Source organism: Musa acuminata, chromosome BXJ2-2, assembly GCF_036884655.1.
Source record: "Musa acuminata AAA Group cultivar baxijiao chromosome BXJ2-2, Cavendish_Baxijiao_AAA, whole genome shotgun sequence".
In the NCBI taxonomy this organism is placed as follows: domain Eukaryota; kingdom Viridiplantae; phylum Streptophyta; class Magnoliopsida; order Zingiberales; family Musaceae; genus Musa; species Musa acuminata.
In genome coordinates this window covers 2,319,339-2,339,323 of record NC_088339.1, presented here as the reverse complement: position 1 = coordinate 2,339,323, position 19,985 = coordinate 2,319,339, and the positions used below count along the sequence as shown (strand labels likewise).

The 19,985-nt window shown below is 40.7% G+C and overlaps 1 protein-coding gene across 2 annotated transcripts; it reads left to right on the top strand.

Annotated features, from left to right (window-relative positions):
• Window positions 1–283: 283 nt before the first annotated feature.
• LOC103968869 (T-complex protein 1 subunit alpha) lies at window positions 284–19,698 on the top strand. 2 transcript variants are annotated; one of them, XM_065094840.1, is made up of 18 exons: window positions 284–544; window positions 636–700; window positions 2,331–2,420; window positions 2,510–2,596; window positions 2,700–2,759; window positions 2,866–2,916; window positions 3,009–3,104; window positions 5,505–5,570; window positions 5,907–6,124; window positions 6,623–6,719; window positions 7,423–7,509; window positions 8,979–9,113; window positions 9,218–9,322; window positions 18,010–18,138; window positions 18,217–18,320; window positions 18,966–19,056; window positions 19,348–19,460; window positions 19,546–19,698. In XM_065094840.1, exons 1-17 carry the CDS (start codon window positions 472–474, stop codon window positions 19,432–19,434), a joined length of 1,641 nt encoding a protein of 546 aa, XP_064950912.1. In that variant the 5' UTR covers window positions 284–471; the 3' UTR covers window positions 19,435–19,460; window positions 19,546–19,698. The 2 variants fall into 2 exon arrangements, with proteins under 2 accessions (XP_064950912.1, XP_009380486.2); XM_009382211.3 differs by having other exon boundaries at window positions 19,348–19,698.
• Window positions 19,699–19,985: the final 287 nt, after the last annotated feature.

Here is a 19,985-nt window from a genome sequence, read left to right as displayed (position 1 = left end):
TTATCTCAATAATAACTCAACCCAAATTTTATTGGATGCAATTTGACCTGACTAAATTTCTCTGTAATTCTAATGATTTTTCACTGCAAAATCGTCACAAAGGGCTCTTCGTAACGGGATTTCTTCTTTACTAAATAACGCTATATGCGACCGTTAGTAACGGGAGTGGATGCCAAAACGTTTTGTTCCTTAACGGGATTTTTATATTTCGTTTGGCGTTACAAATGAAGTATATAACGGATCTTTAATTTCTCTAAGAGGCCTTTTTTTCTTCGGTTTTTTTATTTTGAGTCCAACCCTAGGATTTAAGAGGCCGAACCCACCTACGGCGAACGTAAGCACCAGTGAGCTGCTGCCTATCGAACTCTCCGGATTCGCGCTCTTCTCCTTCGCTCGATCTCTCTCCGCTCGTTGATAGCAGGATCTAGGGTTTAACCGTCGCCTCCCCTCCGCTCCCTCCCGAGGTTCGCAATGGCGATCGTTGCTCAGACGCCCGACATCTTGGGAGAACGGCAGTCTGGCCAAGACGTCCGCACCCAGAATGGTTCGTTCCTTCTCCCTCTCCATCCATATCTGATCTCTCGGATATGCTAAAGTTAACCCGGTTTCCTGCTGCCTTGCGTTGTTGTGGGCAGTGGTGGCGTGCCAAGCGGTTGCTAACATTGTGAAATCGTCCCTCGGACCAGTTGGTCTCGATAAGGTGAATGCAATTTCGGATCTTACTGTCATCGTTTTCCTGTTCTTCTTGGTTGGTAGTTAGCATATTCTGCTGTTTTACTGGCATGATGCTTACGGCTCCTAAAGCTTGCTGAGGATGGTTTTGAGTTTACGATCAACCTTTCTGTCTAAAAGGATCATCATGTAACACAAAATCAACAGAGGAACATTGGCTCGAGTGTATATTAAAGTATGTGATTTATAGAGACTTTTATAAAAATAATAACCTTTGTGTTCTAAGCAATTTTGCCATAACAAATAACAGTATGGAACATCTTCGATCTTACTTTATGGTCCAAGTTGCAATTTGGATCAGTAATTAAATGGTTAAGATCAATCATGTTGCAGACTGTACACCTATACAAGCACTCAAAGTTGGATTGCGGTTTTCTCTCTCTCTTTTCCTTCTCTATGCATCCTCAATTATTGTTTTTTTTTCCCTTTTTTCTCTTGGATAAATTGTTGAGGCACATCTGCTGAATCTGAGAGACTATAATATGACTTGAAGTTGTCTTTTCATTTATATATGTTTACTGTTTTTTTTTTAAGCTTATGATGAGGAACAGAGAAGATAACTTATGAACTACTGCTCCTTGGGCAACCAAATGAAGAACTTAAAGGACATTGCAATAGAAACATTGCATTAAGACATATGAATTAAGACATAAGTGCCTTCATCATCATGGAAAGGTAAAATTAATGAATGAGAACATCTCAAAAAGACTAGGAATAAAGCTAGTGGAGAAGCTATTGTTATAATCAAATGCCACATGGTTTAATATAGTTATTGACATTTTTTACTTGAGTTTTGATTAACCAATATGATATGAGTGAGAATATATAAGGTGACGACTGTACATAGAACTTAAGTGTCTCCAAGTTGATTATCATATTTATCTCATCCAAGTACTTTCCTAACAAGGTGTGATTCTCTTTGAATTTAATATACAGATCTTGAGAACATTAATTAATTATTATTGATGTTATTTCGCATAAATTCAAGCACCTGAAGTTAGCAATGAATAAAAGATATATTTGCACTGTAACACCTATACTAAAGCCTCACATTGGATGTGGGAGGAGATTTGAGTTGATTTCTAAAGACTAGATGCTTTTACTACTATTAATTTGACCCTTAGTATTTTGGGCATTGGTTTGGGCTCATCAAGTTAATGAGTTAATTATCCTGGTTCGGGTCATGACAAAATTTGTGGTGATTGGCCCAACTGAAAGGATACCTATGGATGCGGTGAGAGGCACATCAAGGTGTGGATTTATCACTAGGCTAGGCCTTTCGTTATGCTAGAGTCTGAATTATGTTCATCCTTGACAAGGATCCCATGCCTAAGTAGGGAGATTGTAACCCTTGGTTTAGTTCTACATCCTATGTGGGTGGACATTTGAATCAGTTTATGAGGACTAGATTAGTCTACTACAATTAGATTGGATTAAACATTTTGGGCAGTGGTTCAGGTTCATCAAGTCTAATTAGGCATATATATTTTGCTTTGTTTTAATGAATGCTTCTTATCTGGTCTAGTATGCAATTAGCATGATCTGCATTTTAGAGGTTGATTTAATATTAAAATTTGCATTGGATGGTGAATTACTAGATGCTGGTTGATGACATTGGTGATGTCACAATTACCAATGATGGTGCAACAATACTAAAGATGTTAGAAGTTGAGCATCCAGCTGCCAAGGTAGCATACATGAACTTGGTTGTATCTCCTAGATCTTTAAGTTTTGCTGATTTACATTCTTGTTATAATTCCTGTTTTGATGATTTAAGGTTCTTGTTGAACTTGCTGAACTTCAAGATCGAGAAGTTGGAGATGGAACAACATCAGTGGTTATCCTGGCTGCTGAGTTACTTAAGGTGTCATGTAAACTGTGATTGTTGAGTTCATCATGCATTTATGTTGTGTTGTGAATCAGGAGGTGCCATCTATTAGTAACTCTATTATATTCTTTTGTTGCAGAGAGCAAATGATCTTGTGAGAAACAAGATTCATCCAACTTCTATAATTAGTGGCTACAGGGTAACATGAACAGTTATCCATATTCAGCTTGTCTGGAGTAATTTTTAGCTTTCATTTCAATTCAAGTAGTTCGTAACTATTTATATTTCTTACTATCTGCTGGCAGCTTGCAATGAGAGAAGCTTGCAAATATGTCGAAGAAAAACTTGCTACAAAAGTACGCACTAAAATCCATTTATTGATATTACCAATAACCCGATTGTTTCAATTATCAATTTCCTTTACCTGCAAAACTATTTGTTTCCTCAGGTTGAAAAACTTGGAAAAGATTCACTTGTAAACTGTGCAAAGACAAGCATGTCGTCAAAATTAATTGCAACTGATAGTGATTTCTTCTCTAACTTGGTAAGCTTGACGTGATTTTAATATGCCTATATTGGTTACTTATGTTTATGTTTTGAAATCCTTAATTTCTAAAATTCGTATGGCTCATTGTTAGATTTTACCTCAAAATTAATTGTCATCAAGAAACAATAACATCATAAGAATAACCACATGGAGTTCAACTTAAATATGCCAAGCAAGTACATTCATAACGAGTGGAAAAAGGTGAAGATCAATGATAATCCTTGGTTTTGCCCTTGTTCTAACACTAATGTTATTCCATCAAGTGCCCTTAGTCACAACAATCAGAAAATTTCGTTCTTTCCTATGATCATCACAACAATTAGAAAATGTTTATCCATCAAGTGCCCTTGTTTAAACTCCATGTCATGCTGTTTCTAATCAGTAAAGGTGATATGCAAGTATTTCTTCTCTTCTTTATATCATAGTTCACAGAATTGACTAATCCAGATTAGAATTAGCCTATTTGGATAAGGATCTGATAGTTCTGGCTTATTATTTATATATAAGATAGACCTACATCTTATCTTTTGTTTGTTGATATTATTTAAATCATTGAGGGTAAATGGACTTAATTCTAAACTTGAGTTGTCACAAACCTTAGATACTAAAGATTTTAATTAAAGTAGAATTAAGATTAAAAATATGAGATGCAATTTTAGTAATATAAAAAGAAGATTTGAACATGTATTTGAGTTCGATGTCTTGGATCAATTATACAACAAAATAGAGAATTGATAAGGATATTGCTCACAGAATAAACATGTGTTTAAGGTGCAAAGTGACATCAAGAGTTTTGTGTGATCACTGCATGTCTATTAGACTAAAATAAGGTTTATAAAGCATTCGACTATGCTTTATAGATCTGAGTGTTGGACGCTTAAGAATTAATATGTATAAAATGTTTATGATGTTGAAATGAAAATACTGAGATAGATGCATAGAGTTACCACTAAAGTTGAGAAAAACATTTTATTTGTGAATAATTAGGCATAAGTTTGATTTATGATAAAGTAAAGGAGAATTGTCCAGGATGTTATGAACATGTACCTGGAGTTAGACTTAATAGTTATTATCATTAGAAGAGATGAAATAATAGTATTGGTGGTGCGAGAAGAGATATAAGCGAGGATTGAAATTTCGTTCCATAGTGTATCGAGTTTTGCTCGGTACGGTATGGTTCGGGAGTACTGAGCGGTATGCCAAGGCATACCGAATGGTATATCTAAATAAATAAATAATATAATATATAAAAATATAAAAAATAAATATAAAAAATCTAAAAAGGAGGTGTACGCTACCTCGGCGACGTTGCCTCCTCTTCTCCTCGTCGCCTCGGACGAGGAGAAGAACGTGGTCTCCTTCATCTCCTCATCTGCGGCGTTCGGTGAAGAAGACGATAAAGACTTCGAAGGTCGTAGACGTCTTCGGCCTTCGGCGAAGAAGAAGCCGCAGAATCGCAAACGAGGCGACGAAAGAGACCGCCTCTTCCGTTGCTCTAGTCGTCGCCTCGTCGTTACCTCTTGGATTAGGATCGCCGAGGGAGGGCGGTGTCGGATCGGGACACGTTGAGAACTTTGAGGTTCTCCCAATTCTCCCTCTTCTTCTCCCACTTCTTCGAATGCTATCACTTTCTTCTTCCTTTTTCCTCGACGCTTCTTCTTCCCTCACTGTAGCCAGGTTGATATTGCCCAATACAGCCTCGTATCGTCTGATACGGGGCTATACCAAGCGTTCCGTCTGGTAGCGGGTGGCTGGTATATCGGTCTGCTGGCGGACCGGTACGTACCACCGTTACGGGTAGTATCATTCGAAATTTAGAACCTTGAGTAGAAGGATATTAAAAGATTGGATATTAAAGGATATTAAAACGGTGGCTCCTTTGTAACTAAAGAACTTTTTTTCCATCTATAAAAATAAGTTATTTGTGAATTGTTCATTAATTGCAATCTAAATCTTTACTTGTTTTTGTGTATAAGTATTTTTCTCGAAGTTTTTATTTAAATAGTGGACTGCATTAATTGTATCATATTAAGCAGACCTTGATCAACATGTAGGTTCAGATTGTATCGAGTTCCTATCAATGTTGTGGTTTTCAGCATAGAGCCAGTGATAGCCCATTGCCATAAGATGCTCTATCATGAAATTAAAAAACATAACAGAGTTTACCATAGAAATAATTATGAGATTATATATGTTCATACTAATAGCTTTTGTTATTCTCCTGGCTTGCTAATTTTTACCTATCAAAGTATCCTCATTTTTAAAGTGCTGTGAATCCATATGATATGTGCTAAATCAGTATACTTGTGGAATTGATCACACCAAAATCGACTCCTTCAACTTTTTCATATGTAACTCCACTACTATTTGATATATGAGTTTGACTTTGTTATTTAGGTTGTGGATGCAGTTCAAGCAGTGAAGACTACAAATGCAAGAGGAGAAGTTAAGTACCCAGTAAAGGTTAGTGTCTAGTTGGATCCTTCCTTGTTGCACAAGTGATTTCCAAATTTATTCCCATTGTCCATTTGGACTAGGATTAACTGATACAGTCAAGAGTACATTGTTGGATCTCTCTGATTCAGTTTGGATGAATTCGAAGGAGATTTAAGTTTCACTAAACTTGAATTGTACTTTGATATTATCCTGAGTGATTTATTTTGAAAAAGTAGCTGCATTTCAGTGAGACTCTAGACAATACACAAAGTTTTTGATCTATTTCTATGTTGGCTTGTTTCCTTCAGTTTATAATTTTATTTTTGCACATATATTTTATACTTTTGTCTGTTTCATTTGTAGAGCATAAACATTTTGAAAGCTCATGGAAAAAGTGCCAAAGATAGCTACTTGCTGAATGGATATGCTTTAAATACAGGCCGTGCAGCTCAAGGGATGCCTATCAGGGTTGCACCTGCAAGAATTGCTTGTCTTGATTTTAACCTTCAAAAGACAAAAATGCAGATGGGTGTTCAAGTCTTGGTCACAGACCCAAGAGAACTTGAAAAAATTCGTGAAAGGTAATTCTTTAGTGGATTTTTATTGAACATGTTTAGTAAGTTCAACGTGTTAATCAAGACAAACTTATATAAAGGAGCTTTTACTAAGTAGATCTATGCAAATCTTAAACTTCTAGACAAATTTTATTTTCATTTTGACTTTTGCTTGGCCTGAATAGAACATCATACTTACATGAGTTGCATCAATTTTCAGTTGCAATATATGGGGTATAGAAGTTGTTGCAATTATGGAAACTTAGGTTATTCTGGCTAAGTAAATCTTTTTCCATTTCTTTTCCAGTACTTCAAGCCTCTACTGACAATGCTCTTGTTTCTGCTTAAGTTTTCTGCCTTGTATTTTGTTTCTCCAAGTGGTTGTATCCGTCAAATTACTAGTATGCATAATATTTTGGATAACATCTTAGATAATTTGGTAGGCACCACAGTGGGGATCCTGTATGTGCACTACTTTGCTCTTTTTTTGAGGTCATCGTAAGTTTCATCTTGAACTTTTTCCAGGGAAGCTGACATAACTAAGGAGCGCATCCAGAAGCTTCTAAAAGCTGGAGCTAATGTTGTACTAACAACCAAGGGAATCGATGATATGTCGCTAAAGGCATGTCTTCTTAACTTACATTTCTCATGTTTAGTTAAGTTTAATCTTTTGTTTGTCTTGTAATGTGTTCACCATTTATGCTTGCAATTTTTCTTTAGAATTAGCCATATCTTCTTTTTGTGTAAATTATGCATAAACATTGAAGATGTTTGTGGTGGTGTTGTAAAAATCCATTTAATGTAGTTAAAGTCTCATGATATCATACTGGACTAATGTTTCAAAAAAGATCAATAATGCCTATGTTGGTGGATCACTGCTAGCAATTGATATATGTAGCTTTGTTTTGATGTGCTTATATTCTTCACCAGCTTTAATGAGTTGTCATTAAGAATTCATAGTTTCTTATATATAATATTTATGGCCATTTTCCCATTTTTCGTAAAACTGCCTTTGGTTATCTCATTCCTGGCTAATCTATTTAATGAGTTTTTCTGCTTATTCGCTGAAGTTCTTGTTTGTCTTTCCTGTACTCACAATTGGTATCCATGGATCTGCTTAATTAAGTCAATGTCATCTCTCTGGATTCTGATTTTTGATGTGCTTGAACTGTGATTCACTTTTCTCCTTGCATATGTATGATGCTATTCTTTATATTTCGAAGCTTTTGACAGTTTGTTTAAGAAAATTCATATTCAGAGACATTAGTTCTCTCTGGTATTTCCAGTTTAAATTCTGAACCATTTTGCTTTAATGCTATTTTCAGTACTTTGTTGAGTCTGGAGCTATTGCTGTGAGGCGTGTTCGCAAGGACGACTTGCGACATGTTGCAAAAGCAACTGGGGCAACTGTGGTATGACCTGGATTATTGCAGCTGTGATCTTCCTGGGCATGTTTACTATTTATGCTTATATATATATTTTTAGCTTGAGGTTCTCTAATGCATATGCACTTGTTATTTTCAAACACGTGTATCCAAATGATGATTAATTTTTTGTTGTTTTAATATCGATTCCTAATAATAAAATCCGTTACCTTACTAGTTCCTTCTTACTTCTACACTTCCAAATGGTCTGGGCACATGCTGTTCACTATTTACATCATTAGATTTTGTATCTATTTCTGTTTTTAGATTGTAATTGTTGGGTCTACCTGGTTTATTCCTTACATATAGTTGTTTATCTATTATTGCTGGCAATCTAGTTCCCAAAATCCAAATCAATTTTTATGTTCATATCTTTTTTCCTTGAAAAAGGAAGTGATTTTTGTTATTCTTCTCAAATATGTTCTTAATGACATGTTACCTGGGTGTAATATACCATCAAAGATTATTAAAGTGGATGGTGTGACATGTCATGTGTGCATTGCCAAACCATAACATTTCCTGTCTGTACTTTGCATTTTTTTAATATCTAAATTTCTGTGCTTTGCATGTCCAAAACTGTCATGTTTAAGAATTTAGATGAGAATGCACTACATTAGAGACCCATAACCTGTTTGGCACACATTTGAGATACATCAATGAAGACAACTGGTTTTCTCATGATATCTATTCAAATGCTTTCTGGCTGTCGTTTCAATCATTTAGTATTTGATATCTTGGAGAATAGACAAGAAACATTATTCACCAGAACTTTGAGCACCAGCATTTCAAGCACCAAACATCTTACCACCAATATTTTTTCAGTAGTGCTGGTTCAACTAATTCTTACAGCCCAGAATTGAGTGGCTTCTAAATGTTTACCTGAGTGATTGAGCAAATATTTTTTGAAAATTTGTTACACTTTACTGAAATTGAATTTTGAAGTGTTTTCAGTAATTTTATTCATCTTAGAAATGGCGAATGAGAAAAATGCAAGGTACGATTTTATTTTGTTCATGGATGATTAAACAGCTAATCTAGCTGTCATGAGTTAATTGCTCTAGTATTCCTTGCTTTGTCATATTTGTTTGTACAAAATTCTGCTAGATATTATGGACCCTCAAGCCACTCCATTTTGGTATTCTTACAATGATGTTTGTTGATGTCCTCGAATAGGTAGCTTGATGTGCCTTACCATGTGAGTAACAGAGCATATCCGACTCTTAGTGGAACTTGTTTGAGGCAATTTCTAGCTGAGCTAATGTGTCTGTGTTTTATGTCTATGCTTGAACAAGAGAATGCTTAGTAATATTTCTGGGATCTCACTCAGGCATGCACATGGCCCTGCATGCTTTATGTATTGTTTGTTTTTGTACAAAATCATCACATGTTCATCTATCACTTGGATTTGTAGAAAACTCAAGGTTGTGTTAAATAGTCCTGATTTTGGCTCCTTGAAGGTGACCACGTTTGCTGACATGGAGGGAGAAGAAACATTTGATTTGTCACTTCTTGGACATGCTGATGAAGTTATAGAGGAGCGCATTGCTGATGATGATGTAATTTTGATCAAGGGCACAAAGAATTCTAGTGCGGTCAGTGGTTTCTTCTTGCCAATTTTAAAAACTTCAAGCGTGCTCCCTTGAATCCTTGGACTAACTGGTTTCTGTGCATTAACACCTAACGTTTTCTCCATCAGGTCTCATTGATTCTTAGAGGTGCTAACGACTATATGCTTGATGAGATGGATCGGGCTTTACACGATGCATTGTGCATTGTGAAGAGGACCCTTGAGTCGAATATGGTAAACCCTAACATTCAAATCTTGGAGATGACTTTTGTATGGTTGGTTACTTGAGATCCCAAAGTCAACTGATCTTGGCTTTTTCTTGTTTAGTACATATTTACAAGAAGAAAAAAAAGGGAAACCATTTTAAGATTGAGAGACATTTGGCCTTATTTTGTAGCAAGATCCTTTCATTTTTTATTTTGTTTGTTTTATATCTTGTTATTCTTTTTCAAAGCTGGAACAACTGTGTGGTTATCCCTGCCATCTCAAAATGTTTATATATACCCTTGAAAAGGCAATCCCTGTAATTTTGCGTTTTGGAGGGATATCTATGACATTGCGAATCTTGAGAAGCATATCTGCAATCAGCATTCTGAATTGCAATTTTTGCAGCTGTATGTGTTGCGAATGCAATCTTGAAAAGGCAATCAGCATCCTAAATTTCTAATTTGCACTTAGCACATGTTTACATTTTTATAATTTTGTCTTCATTATATCTTATTTAAGCTTAATTGAGCATTATTTTTGTATTTGAATTACATATGTTTCATGTCCAGATTCCATGACATGGTGTCTTCACTGTCTTCATAAAACAGTTGCTTTTAGAAACATATTTCTTGTGACATTTTTTCATTTAGATGATATGTGTGGTATTCTCCTTTTTGAAGGGGTTAATGTGGAATTAAGGTATCTTGTTGGATACATATGAAATTTGCCTATGAAGCAGTGATTTAAATAGGCGCTCAGGTGCTCGCCTAAGCACTCAAGCGAGGCGAGACGAGGCAAGGCGAGGCCTGAGTGCCTCGGGTGTGCACCAGGCGGTGCGCTTCAATGAGGCGCCGCTTGGGCGCTCACCTGAACGCAGGCGCTGGGCACTTCGGGCGAGCGCCCAATTCAATTACACGAACTAAACCGATTTAAGGCTGGGTCGGTTCATAGTTTGTTACCTCAAAAGCCACGCTTCACGCCAACGCGACCCTGAGGAACCCTAGCGTTGTTGCTTTTGCCGCAGGCGCAATGGGCCGAGCCTTCCTCTATTGTCGACGGACGAGTCCAACGACCCCCATAGCCTCCTTTTGTTGTTGCTTCCTTCCACTGTCGAGGGAGAGGACCACAGGTTCCTTTGCTATCAACGGACGCCCTCTGGAGCTTCCGTCGCTGTCGCTGCTTACAACTTACTATCACGGCCTTAGCTGGAATTGCCTAAGGCGTGAGGCACCCTTGCGTCCAAGATGCGAACTTAACTGGCGTTGCCTAAGTCGCGAGGCTCCCTTGCGGCAAAGACGCGAACTTAGCTTGCGTTGCCTAAGTCGTGCTTCGCCCTTGTGATATTGCTCCGCAAAGATCAGCCCACTTGCAACCTCTCGCAGGTCCCGAAGGACCTGTAAAAGAGAAAGTTGATTAGTTCGAAAGAACGAGCGACGGACAAGTCCCGACGTCTCACGAAAAGGGGAAGCTTTACAAGCAATTCAGCGAGCACCTCGCGTGCACAAGAGAAAAGAGGGAGAGGGGAAAAACAAGGACTTTAGAGGTTTGAACGAATAGTTGCAAGTCCACAAACAGCTGTTCACCGGGTGCCGGGCGCGACAACAAGTTCTCGTCAAGGTAACGTGCGAACTTACGAAAGGTTGTTCAACGCCCGACACTATATCGAAGCCCCATCCAGCCCTGTGCCACCCGAGGGGTTCAAAGGGGCTGAGATGGCTGACGTTTTGGTGAGCGGAGGCGGGATACAGAAAACAACCCGTGGTATACGAAAACAGAGCTGTTTTGGGTTGTTTTGGGGCTGTTTTGCTCGGTTCGGTGAGTGATTGCTTTGTAGTGCTGCAACTTGTTCGAACTTACATTTTTACAAGCAAAATGACTCAAAACCAAGGCAAAACAGGCTGCCAAGTAGCTGTACATGTAGATGAGAGCGACGAACGGTTCGTTGAACGGAGTTGTTATGGGTGCGCAACGATCGTTCGTGACATTCTCCCCCACTTAAACTGTCGACGCCCTCGTCGACGCTTGTTTGTAGTTGTTGATGATTGCTTCTTCATGTCGTAGGGCGTTTTCAGGCTCCCAACTGGCTTCAGTTCGGGGAAGCTTTCGCCACTTCACCAAGTACTCTGTTTGCTTAGCTCCATTGGGTAGCTTTATCTTGAGGTCCGCTAGAATGGTTTCAACTCGCTTCTCGTAGGAGGCTGTGATAGGCGGTATCCGAGTTGGAACACTTCGGGAAGCATCTTGTGGATCCGAGTGGTAGGCTTTTAGGTTGCTGGCGTGAAGAACGTTGTGAATTTTGAACCACGCCGACGGTTGCAGCTTGTAAGAGACTTTGCCTACCTTGCTGATAATTGGGAAGGGCCCTTCATACTTGTGCACCAATCCTTTGTGGACTTTGTTCCTAAAGAATTGGAGTGATGCTGGTTGGAGCTTTACCAATACCAAATCGCCAACCTTGAACTCTTGCGGTCGCCTTCCCAAGTCTGCCCACTTCTTCATCTTTTTTACTACCTTCTCTATGTAAGCCCGCGGAATATCTGCATTTCGGTGCCACTCCTTTGCGAAGTGGTAGGCTGACGGATAACTCCTAGTATACCCAATTGCCATGGTGTCAGGAGTTGACGGTTGTTGTCTGGTAATGATCTCGAATGGGCTCTTTTTGGATGCAGAGCTCCGCTGCAAGTTGTAGGAGAATTGGGCAATGTCCAACAGCTTCACCCAATCTCGTTGGTTGGCACTCACGTAGTGCCGGAGATATTGCTCCAGGAGCGAGTTTATCCTCTCAGTTTGGCTATCCGTCTAGGGTGGAGACTTGTGGAGAAGTATAACTTGGATCCCAACAGTTTAAATAACTCGGTCCAGAATCGTCCCAGGAACCGAGCATCCTGATCACTGATGATATTGTGTGGGACTCCCCAATACTTCACCACATCCTTCATCATCAGCTTAGCCGCCTCCTCTGCTGAACAGTGTAGGGGAGCAGCAATGAAAGTTGCATACTTTGAAAATCGATCGACTACCACGAGTATCGATCCGAGTCTCCCTACTAGTGGCAAGCTCGATATGAAGTCTAAGGAAATGTTCTCCCACGGCCTTTCTGGTATGGGCAACGACTCCAAAAGTCCCACCGGCTTTCGTTGCTCCGCCTTGTCTTGTTGGCAAGTGAGGCATGTTCGATGAATACCTGGGTGTCCAGCCCAAAGGGAATCGTGACACTCTCTTAAGAGTTCACGCCTCAAATTGTCCACTCGAGGAACATAAACCCGATTCCTTTTTGTGTACATGAGTTCCTCTTGGACCCAAAATCGTCGTGCCTTGCCTTCTTTGATGAGCTGCATCAGGAGAACTGCCTGGGGATCACCATACAGTCCATCCCTGATCCTGGAAAGGAAGTTGGAGTGCAATTGACTTGCTTGGCCTTAGCCCTCCAATTGTACGACATCCACGCGCTCCAGTTTCCAACTCAATGCATCGGCCACGACATTTGCCTTCCCAAGCTTATACTCCATTGCCATATCAAATTCAGCCAAGAAGTCCTGCCATCGTACTTGTTTTGGGAAAAGTTTCTTCTGTGTTTGGAAATAGCTCAGAGCGATGTTGTCTGTCCTCAGCACAAATCACGATCCGAGAAGGTAGTGTCACCAAACTCGTAGACAGTGGATCACCGCTGTCATCTCCTTCTCGTGCACTGGATACCGTCGTTCGGTTTCGTTGAGCTTGCGACTCTCGTAGGCCACCGGATGACCTTCCTGCATGAGTACTCCCCCAATAGCGAAGTTCGAAGCATCTGTATGGACTTCAAAAGGCTCCCCATAGTCTGGCAATTTGAGCACTGGTTCTTCCATAACAGCAGCCTTCAGATCTTGGAATGCTATTTCACATTTGTCCGACCACTTCCAAGGCTGCTCCTTCAGTAACTCCGTCAGTGGAGTTGCACGCTTCGAGTACCCCGCTATGAAGCGTCGATAGTAGTTAACGAAACCAAGGAATGATCTCAACTCTGGCACCTTCTTTGGAGTTTGCCATTTCGCAACCGCTTGCACTTTTGATTTGTCCATGCGAATGGAACCATCACCGATACGACGCCCTAAGAATAAGATCTCCGTTTGGGTGAAGTAGCATTTCTCCCTTTTTACGAACAAAGTGTTTTCCCTGAGAATCTTGAAAATTATCCGAAGGTGCCGAACATGCTCCTCAAGCGTTTGGCTGTATACGACGATATCGTCTAAGTAGACGACCACGAACTTGTCCAAATACTCCTTGAATAGTTGGTTCATGAGAGTGCAGAACGTGGTCGGAGCGTTGGTTAGGCCGAAAGGCATCACCAAGAACTCAAACGCTCCATACCTGGTCACACAGGTAGTCTTTGCTTCGTCGCCTTCAGCAATGCGCACTTGTCAATACCCCGATCGAAGGTCGAGTTTTGAGAAATATTTGGCTTTGCCCAACTGGTCGAATAAGTCCGCGATGAGCGGGATGGGATACTTGTTCTTCACTGTCACTTTGTTTAGGGCTCGGTAATCGACGCATAGTCGGAGGCTCCCATCTTGTTTCTTCTGGAAGAGAACTAGAGCTCCGAAAGGTGCTTTAGAGCTACGGATGAGACCACCGCTTAGCAGTTCACCTAACTGCTTTTTGAGTTCTGCTAACTCTAGCGGGGACATGCGGTAGGGTGGTCTCGCTGGAGGTTTCACTCCTGGCTCCAGCTCGATGCTGTGATCCATGCCTCTGCGTGGTGGAAGAGTCTTCGGCAACTCGGGTGACATAACGTCATTGAACTCTTTCAGGACGTTCGCCACCACAACAGGTTTTTGAATGACCTTCTCGTCGAGTGGTTCTAGCTTCATAGTAGCCACGAATGTTAATTCACCTTTTTGCACCCCTTTCTTCAGTTGTAATGCCGATATGTGTTGGGGCTCCTTGGTTCCTCTCCGAGAGACAGGAACCACGCAAGGGTCGTCACCTCTCATCATACACAAGGAGTTTAGGAACGACATAGGCACCAACTTCGCCGCATGCATGAACTCCATTCCAAGAATTACTTGGAAGTCGTCCAGTGGCACCGCCATCATGTTGGTGTTCCCGCTCCATGTTCCGATCTTGATGGGAACTCCCTTTGCCAATCCGGAGATTCGCCTGGCCTCTGAGTTCACCGCCTTCATTCGACTTGGGCTCTTCTCTAAGATCAACCCAAGTCGCTTTGTTTCTCGATCGGCAATAAAGTTGTGGGTAGCGCTCGTGTCCACCATTGCACGAGTTGTTTGGCAATTGAGCTTGATGTCTACATACATCAGCTCGCCACTTCCTGCTTTTTGTTGCCTTGTCTTCGGGTTCTCCCCCACTTGACCTCGCATGGCGTTCAACAAACGCATGGCTCCCATCCGGGGTCCTTGCGACTCCTCATTGTTGCTGCTGGCTTCAAAACTACTCGAGCTAAGAGCGACAGCCTTGCCCTTGTCCGATTTGGGAGGGTGGATGGAAGCTGTTAAAGCATTGAGTGCCTGTTTTTGTGGGCACTCCCTCACCATGTGTGGCCCTCCGCACAAGAAGCATCCGCCAGGTTTCGGGGCCTTGCCTTTCGGGCTTGGCTCTTTGTGGGAACTCTTCTTCTTTTGTTCGCCCCCGAGCTCCTTCCCTCGAGAATATTTTGAAGGGCGATTGCTTGAAGATTGTTTCCTTCTTCCTGGGTCTTCGGAGGAAACGAAGTCGGTGAGCCTTTCTGCAGCAGCAATTGCCCCGACCAAATCGATGACATTCCTTCGATGTAGTTCTTGTTGTGCCCATGGCTTCAAACCATCAAGGAAGCTGAACGACTTATCCTTCTCGGACATGTCTTGGATGTCCAGCATTAGCGCAGAAAATTACTTCACGTAGTCTCGGATGGAAGTATTTTGGCGGAGTTGTCTCAACTTCCTTCTTGCGACGAACTCGGTGTTCTCCGGTAGGAAGTGAGTTCTCAACTCCCGCTTCAAGTCCTCCCATGTGTCAACTCGACACCGACCTTGTTGGATCTTCTCCCAACGGGTTCTCCACCAAAGTTTTGCATCTCCGTTCAGATATATTGTTGCTATAGAAACTTTGGTATCTTCAGAATCGGGCCTCGTAGCTCGAAAGTATTGTTCCATATCGAATAGAAATTTCTCAAGCTTTTTGGCATCTTTGGCCCCTCCATAACCATGAGGCTCGGGTGCCCTTAAGTTTTGTGGCGACGCAACGCGGGTGTTGCTTCCTCCCGCATTCAGCGCCCTTGTGAGCATGATCACTCTCGAAGTGAGTTCCGCCACAACTTCTTGCAAGTGTTGTACGGAGCCTTTGGTGTCATCTGACAATCGATTGACTAGGGCCTCCACCTTGTTGATCCTGGACTCCACTTCCTCTTGCGAGCTCTCTACCCCAACAAGCCTTTGTTGGCCATGGTAGAGTTCCTTCACGCTCGCTTCAAGAACATCTAAGCGGGTTTCCGCTATTGTGAGTATCTACTTGTGACTCTTTTTCCCAATTGGCGCTCCAGATTGCGCCTCCTCCGCTCGCGGAGAGTAGCCAACTTCTCGCTCATCATGTTCGCTGCCGCGCTCCTCTTGAGCGGCTCCAACAGCATGAGAGCGAGTGTGCACATGCAGCCCACCTACGGCTGCTTGGGGCAAGGGTCCGGCTTGCCCCGCCTTGCTTGATTCGCCACGATGCTTTGTTATGGCGAAGTTCCTTCGCTGCTCGCTCGAAGTGCTTGCCTGCTCTGATACCACAATGTCACGGCCTTAGCTAGAATTGCCTAAGGCGTGAGGCAACGCAAGCTAAGTTCGCGTCTTTGCCGTAAGGGAGCCTCGCGACTTAGGCAACACAAGCTAAGTTCGCGTTTTGGCCGCAAGGGTGCCTCACGCCTTAGGCAATTCCAGCTAAGGCCGTGACATTACGCCATTGCTGTCTGCAGCTTTCGTTGCTGCCCCACAGCTATTGTCCGCAGCTCTGCCGCTACCGCTGTTGTCGTTCGCACCGCTGCTGCAACTATCTTAAACTAATCCTCCGTTGCTACTGCTATCTCCCTTTATTACTGTTATTTTTTTCTCCCTCTCTAACTTAAGTAATATAGAGTTAATAGTATATTTTTAATTTAATATAGTGATTTAAAAAGCGCTAGGCCCCAAGGCCCTAAAACACTAGCGCTCACCCGAGCGAAGCGAGGTGCTCTAAAATATTAAAATATAAAAATATATAATATAATTAAAAATATAATTATTTAAATAAAAAATATAATATTAAATTAAAAATATACTATTAACAGTATATTACTTAAGCTAGAAGAGGAGAAAAAATATTATTTGAAATATTAAAAATATAAAAATAATAATATAATTAAAAATATAATTATTTAAATTAAAAATATACTGTTAGTAGTATATTAGATAGCAGCAACGCTATGAACAATAGTAGCGGCAAAGGTTTTATTATATTGTTAATAGTATATTACTTGAAGTTAGAGGGGGGAGAAAAAAAATGTTAACAGTAACAGAGATAGCAGCACGTTGCGAACGATAGCAGCGACAACGACGGAAGTTGCGGACAGTAGCAGTGATAGCGACGAAAGCTGCGGACAGCAGCAGCGGCAACGACGGAAGCTGCGGATAGCAACGGCGATAGTGGCAGCAATGAAAGCTCTAGAGGGCGTCCATCAATGGCGGAGGAACCTACGGTCCTCTCCCTCGATAGTGGAAGGATGTGACAGCAGAAGGAAGCTACGAGGGCCATCGGACTCATCCGTCGACAATAGAGGAAGGCACGGTCCGATGCGTTTGCAGCGAAGGCAGCGATAAAAAGCATTGGCGGTGGAGGCAGGAGCGCTAGGGTTCCTCGGGGTTGTGCAGGCGTGAAGCGTGGTTTTAAGGTAAGAAACTTCAAACCGAACCAACCTTAAATAGGTTTGGTTCGCCTAATAGAGTCGGGTGCTTGCGTTCGGGCGAGCGCCCAAGAGGCGCCTCATTGAAGCACGTCGCTTGGTGCACACACGAGGCACTTGGGCCTCGCCTCACCCCGCCCGAGCGCTTAGGCGAGCACCTATTTAAATCACTGATTTAATTATATATTTTTATTTAAATAATTATATTTTAATTATATTATATATTTTTTATATTTTAATATTTCGGAGCATCTCGCTTCGCTCGGATGAGCGCTTAACGCCTCGGGCGTTTTGGGACCTTAGTGTCTTTTGGCACCTAGCGCTTTTTAAATTACTGCTATGAAGTTAGAATTTTGCTGGGAGATTATGGTCACAAAGTGGTCATGTTTCCTGTTGTATTACATATTAGTGTTTTAGTACATGTATAAGGTCTGATATCATGAAGTTCATCCCAAGGCCTACATTTGGTTCTTCCAACGTGTGTTATACCTGTCAGAGTGAAAAAAGAAATTTTCTTGCCACACGAGATATATGGTTTTCTTTCTGCTGCTTAAATGAGACTTTGTTAGTAGTGATTAACAATTGGCACTACCATTGCTTTTTGCAAACTCCTATTTGATTCTTCCTACAAATATACTTGCTTTAGAATATAATAGAGCAGAGAATAAAATCCATCTTATTTGTGTTTTGCAAGTATTAAGATATATTTCATGAGCTTAGTTGAAATTCTTTATAACAACCTGAAGGTCTATAGAGTGTTAATTTTTCTTATATGTTTCAGAACTGTTTTAATATTTGGTCTTTGCTTAAATTGGTGATATAGGTTGTTGCTGGTGGTGGTGCTGTCGAGGCTGCATTGTCTGTGTACTTGGAGTATCTTGCTACAACTTTGGGATCTAGGGAACAGCTGGCAATTGCAGAATTTGCAGAATCTCTTCTCGTCATACCGAAGGTCGTAAATAACATTAAGTTGCAACATTTCTCGTTTGATTACATAAAAAATTCTTGATTTACAGAATTTGTACAACAGGTGCTTTCTGTGAATGCGGCAAAGGATGCCACCGAGTTAGTAGCAAAACTTCAGGCTTATCACCACACTGCCCAAACCAAGGCAGACAAGCAGCACCTTTCAAGGTCATATTTGCGGTCACCGTATTCATCACTATAATTTAAACATATGTTGCTTGCTCTTTGTTGGTTTTTCTAGGTTTGTCAATCAGTAAATCACAATGTCTTCAGCTAGTATTGTCTGTCTGCTTTAAAATTCACTTGGTCTCGGGGAAAATTGTTGGAGCATTATCTGTTTGTAACAATTAAATGTATCTCCAACATAACTGAATCTCTTTTCAGACAATGGAAACTGCTCAATTCTGTGTTGTGAACTAAAAAACATTGACTAGGTACTTTTCCATCCATAACAAGGAGAACAATTTGTATGATGTTGCTATTAAAAACTTAATCCTGTGCTTCTGCCAACTTGTCCCCAGGTGCCTAGAATTTCTTTGTCGTTGCTACTTGAGTTATGTTAGCACCTCAAATGATGATTTACCTGACCATCATCAGTCACCAACTTTTTCAGCGACCTGTGTGTGTGTGCATAGTACAGTTAGAAACATATTAGTATTTGGAAAGATTCTTATTGCATTTTCCGCTTGTATTCATATATGAAATTGTTTATTGATGTTAAGATGCCCGAAAAAACTGCATTGGTTACTTATGTCGTAATATGGTATGCAGACTGTCGTCACATAATCTTATATGTTATTTGTTATACTGCAGTATGGGGTTGGACCTCTCAAAAGGTATAGTTCGTAACAATCTTGAAGCTGGAGTTATTGAGCCTGCAATGAGCAAAGTGAAGATTATACAGGTAAGCAACATATTTGACTTGTCGATGCAATGGTTATGGGGTTGCTATGGTTATACTCGTCAACAAATTTTCCAGTTGAATCCATATTTTTGATGTGGATTGAGACATAATTCTCACCTCTCTTTCTGTATACCGGCAGAGAGAGCTATTGACCAGCATATAAGCTGCCATTTTGTTGATTATCGTTTTTATACGTCTGAATGTTGAGTGCTTGCAAAAAAAAAAAGGCTTACATTCACGTAATATTTTAGGGTTAGGATCTTAATTGATGTTGACTTGTTTTAACTGCAGTTTGCAACCGAAGCAGCTATAACAATTCTGCGGATTGATGATATGATTAAGCTTGTGAAAGATGAAAGGGAGAATGAAGAGGATTAGATCGCCAGGATGGTGTTTAAACTGAAGTGAGCTTGCAGGATTTTGTGTTTTTTAGGGAGTTTTCGTTTTGATAATTATGTTGTCTGACGAATGGAAAGTTTTGCCATGCAGTTTGGGATTTTGTAAACCTTGTGAAACTCTACTGTCAATCCGAGAACAGACTTAACCTTTTGCTTCGTACGATAGTTTTCTATTCTTTAAGGTTTTGGGGATGGTTACTTCCAATTTGGATTGCAAGCCTAATGCAGAAATATTTTGAATGTATACATTTTGCAATGAAATTTGTCGAGCATGTCAATGTTGTTAAAATTGGACCATAGGATTTTATGGTCTTATGATGGTATATAAATTTGGTAAGAAAGAATCTATAGATGGATGCAAGATTTAATTCTCGAGGGAAAAGAGTATGTTTTTGTTGTCTATTGGAGAGTCATCTTTCAATTTATTTAACTGTAAATCTAATAATCTCATTACTTTTGTTTAACGAAAGTCTCAAGCCATCAAAATGCGATTGTGTTCCATGTTGCATGCATGCATTCTAGTACTTGTGC